Source organism: Sinocyclocheilus grahami, unplaced genomic scaffold (assembly GCF_001515645.1).
Source record: "Sinocyclocheilus grahami isolate Dianchi unplaced genomic scaffold, SAMN03320097.WGS_v1.1 scaffold202.1, whole genome shotgun sequence".
Classification (NCBI taxonomy): domain Eukaryota; kingdom Metazoa; phylum Chordata; class Actinopteri; order Cypriniformes; family Cyprinidae; genus Sinocyclocheilus; species Sinocyclocheilus grahami.
The window spans coordinates 1,035,008-1,038,447 of NW_015505381.1; the positions used below are offsets into that span (position 1 = coordinate 1,035,008).

At 39.1% G+C, this 3,440-nt stretch overlaps 1 protein-coding gene across 1 annotated transcript; it reads left to right on the forward strand.

The window, feature by feature from the left end:
• The first annotated feature begins 1,982 nt into the window (after positions 1 to 1,982).
• LOC107595459 (protein FAM212A-like) lies at positions 1,983 to 3,029 on the forward strand. Its single transcript, XM_016285865.1, has one exon. It carries the CDS (start codon positions 2,112 to 2,114, stop codon positions 2,934 to 2,936), a length of 825 nt encoding a protein of 274 aa, XP_016141351.1. The 5' UTR covers positions 1,983 to 2,111; the 3' UTR covers positions 2,937 to 3,029.
• Positions 3,030 to 3,440: the final 411 nt, after the last annotated feature.

Genomic DNA, 3,440 nt, shown 5'->3' on the forward strand with positions numbered 1-3,440 from the left:
AAAAAAAAAAAACATGGTAAGTGTTTTACTTTGCTTGCTTGCTTGTTCATCTGGAGACGATATTATAGTCTAAAAAGATCATATTTCTTACAAGGGTTGCGTCTTTAGTCTAAAATTCGTGCAATTTAACAAAGAACATAGTCATATTGAATGAACGGCAGTATACGGAATATGAAATTATAACACATACTAGTTATTCTAGGTTTTTCTTTTATTAACCGTGTACTTGGGCTGGCAAAAAGTCATCAGCATGTTGTTTTGAGTTCTGTACTAGTAACAGAATCAAATAGTCAATTCACTTCTGTCTCTGAGAGGACGATTTGCAGAAACCTTTGCAAAACATTTACCTTGGTAACCATAGTGGTTTTGGCACCAAAACTGTAAGGTGTTGTTCTTTGTACACTTTCACTTAAATGTCAGTTTAGAGTCTGAAAAGCTGTATGTGGCATCTTGAATTCATTTGTTCATATTCTGCATTAACATTTCTATAGTTTTAGCTCAAATATTAATGTGACTCATGCACTGATGCCTTTTGTGCCTCCCTCAGGCATTATAAACTATCTTGAACCATAATTGTGAAATTAAATGTAGGTTTTCACCAGTGATGGAGGTTAACCGCCAACCAGCTCTATGCATTTTTCGTGGCCTCTGGCAACCGCTGGCTTTTCACACACACACACCCACCGGCAACCGACCCACCTGCAGCTTGGAGCCAAATGGCTAAATTCTCAAAGCTGTGATAACATCATGGAGTGGTCACTGGTCCTATAGCTCTGCCTCAAACCAGTCTATACACATTCATGGGTGTTTTTTCCTGCTTTTCAAAAGCATTCCCAAAAAAAGTTCAAATGCTTAGATATTACAGCAGTGCTGGAAGTGAAAGTAAAGTAAATCACCTGAGAGTAGGGGGATGTTATCTGGAAAACAGGGACTTTCTGGTTGTTAAGAGGTGTGGACCTTAGAAAGATTGAATCTATTTTGATATTGCCAAGCCTGGTCAAGAGGAATTTTGTGTTTGTTAGAATTGAGGGTGCAAGACATTCTGGAGAGTTGTTGTTGTTGTTGTTGTTATAAAAATAAAACCACTGGAAATAAGATTTTACTTGAAATAAATGTTCTTCTCATTTTCATATAGTTTAACTTGATGTGCTAAAATAACTAAAGCAAAAATTGAAATAAAAATCAATACAAATTGAATAGACATTTAATAAAAAGAAAAAATAATAATGACTAAACTTTATTAAAATGAAAATGGAAAATACAAAAATATGTAAAACTATTACAAATATATAATAGCATCTCAATGATACTAAAATAGCATTTATTTTTATTTAACAATTTTTCGATATTTTAATGTATCTGTTTTTTATTTTATATTTTATTTCTCTATAAAAATATGTAATTATAGCAATGACACTAGAATATCTACTTATAATTGGGAATTACATCAGCAATGCATAAGTGCATTACTGTAAAGGTGGTTTTCTTTCTTTCTTTGTATTAAATCCTCCAAAATAGACTCATGTACACAATTAGTCTGATCGCCATTTCACTGTGAACTATAGCCAAAACAGTGCAGCATTGTCCCAAAAAATTACATCATATCCTTTTTGACCACAACAATCCGTGCATTAATCATGAACTGGAAGAAAGGCAGGCCACACTTCTCCCACCTCAAGAAGCAGTGCAGGAAGGGACTCCTCTTATTTCTCGTTCCCACAATCGGTGCGGCCGTATCTGCATGCATCATGCTCTTACTCTTCTCCCCTGAGACTCTGCCAAATGGATTGTGTGTTTGTTTCTCTCCTACTCATGTTGTTGATTAATGCTGCTGGATTAAACTGTGGAAAACTCTGGACTGCTTTCATCTGAGGGGAAAATTTACAACTTTATGGCCTGTTTGATTGGCCTGGTCCATGGTTTGTTTTCCAATGCGAGGCGGTTTGTTTAAAAAAAAAAAGGTACACCGATGGTAATTCTATGAAAAATGCATCTGCATCTAGAGCCCTTATGGATGACGTAGCCTGAAGTTTGTGTAGTCAATACACTAACATCTTGTTTTTTTCCTCCAGCTGTGCGTTCGCAGTTCAGATGACTGTTTCCGGGACCAGATGCGCTACATGATGAGGTCTCTGCAGGATCTGAAGCAGATACGAGAACCCACCGACCAATCAAAGTGCTCGTACGTGACTCGAGCCTGTCAAAAAAGGGTGCAACAGCGAGAGCAGCTCAGTCGCCTGCGGATCTCCGATGCCAGCACCTATGATTCGGCCTGCTGCCTGGCCAGTCCGCTGGAGGAAGAGGAGGATGAGGAAGCCGGTGTTGGCCATCTACCTCAAGGCTCCCCGAGCAGCGTGAAAAGCCTGGACTTTGATTCGGGATACTCTGAAGCATCGTGGCAGGACGAGGGTGTGGTGTTGAGGCGTACGAGGAATGTGCGCGTTTCATCGTCCGCGTGCGTCCGCACCAACCGAATCCGACCCAAATCCACATCAGATGCATGCCTGGAGCGCTGGACATCGTTTGAGGCCAGCGACCCAACGGACTGGACCACGTCTTTGTTAACCAGAGGCCGTAACAGGCAACCGTTGGTTCTTGGGGACAACAGCTTTGCAGATCTTATTAAGAACTGGATGGATCTTCCAGAGTGCCCAGATTCTGCGGAACTCAAGCCGAACGCCAGCCGCAAAATAGCCAAGGACTTTCTGGTCAACATGCGGCGGAAATTAGCGGGCATGTCAAAGGGAGTTGAGGAGAGAAAGGCTTGCACTAAACGCATGTCTTGTCCTGTGGGATTTCAAGCCCCCAAACCGTTCTTTCACCAGTCTCACACAAGTTTGCACCAATTGGGACCAGACTTTTATCAGTTCAGCGCTGTCATGAAGACGGGGAGTCGACAGCCTATCATATGCAATGACATCATTGGATACATCTGATGTTTATGAAAACGGACTGGAGTTTACTTCTGAAAATGTCTAATATTGTTCCATGTATTAATAAATATTGTAATAAATGCTTTTTATATAAAAGAATCTCTTCTGCATTTTTCAAAATCAACGTATCATGTTCAAAAACATTTGACTGAGGATTTCATGTGAAAATGGCATAAAAGCATTAAAGTAGAGTTGCGCCTTAAATATAGTTTAAAGCAAAAATCTCAAGGCTTGTTGCTTTTATAAATCAGCTGCAATATGGAAAAAATTATTTTTTCAATACATTAAAGAAACTGAATAAACGAGTCTTGCAGTTCATAATCTCCCATATTTTTAATGCTAACCAATGTTCAATTTGTTTGGCTCTCCTAAGATTGACCAACTGCAATCAAATTATTTGAACTCTTCTATTTCATGTGTATAAGTCTCTTAAAGAGTTGTGCAATAGCTCATAATTTCAACATACCACCAAACAGCTCATATACTGTGCAAATATTATACTTCATT

What these genes read in the sequence shown, in the direction of transcription:
- LOC107595459 (XM_016285865.1), top strand. Translation starts at nt 2,112, where the DNA reads ATGCGCTACATGATGAGGTCTCTGCAGGATCTGAAGCAGATACGAGAA.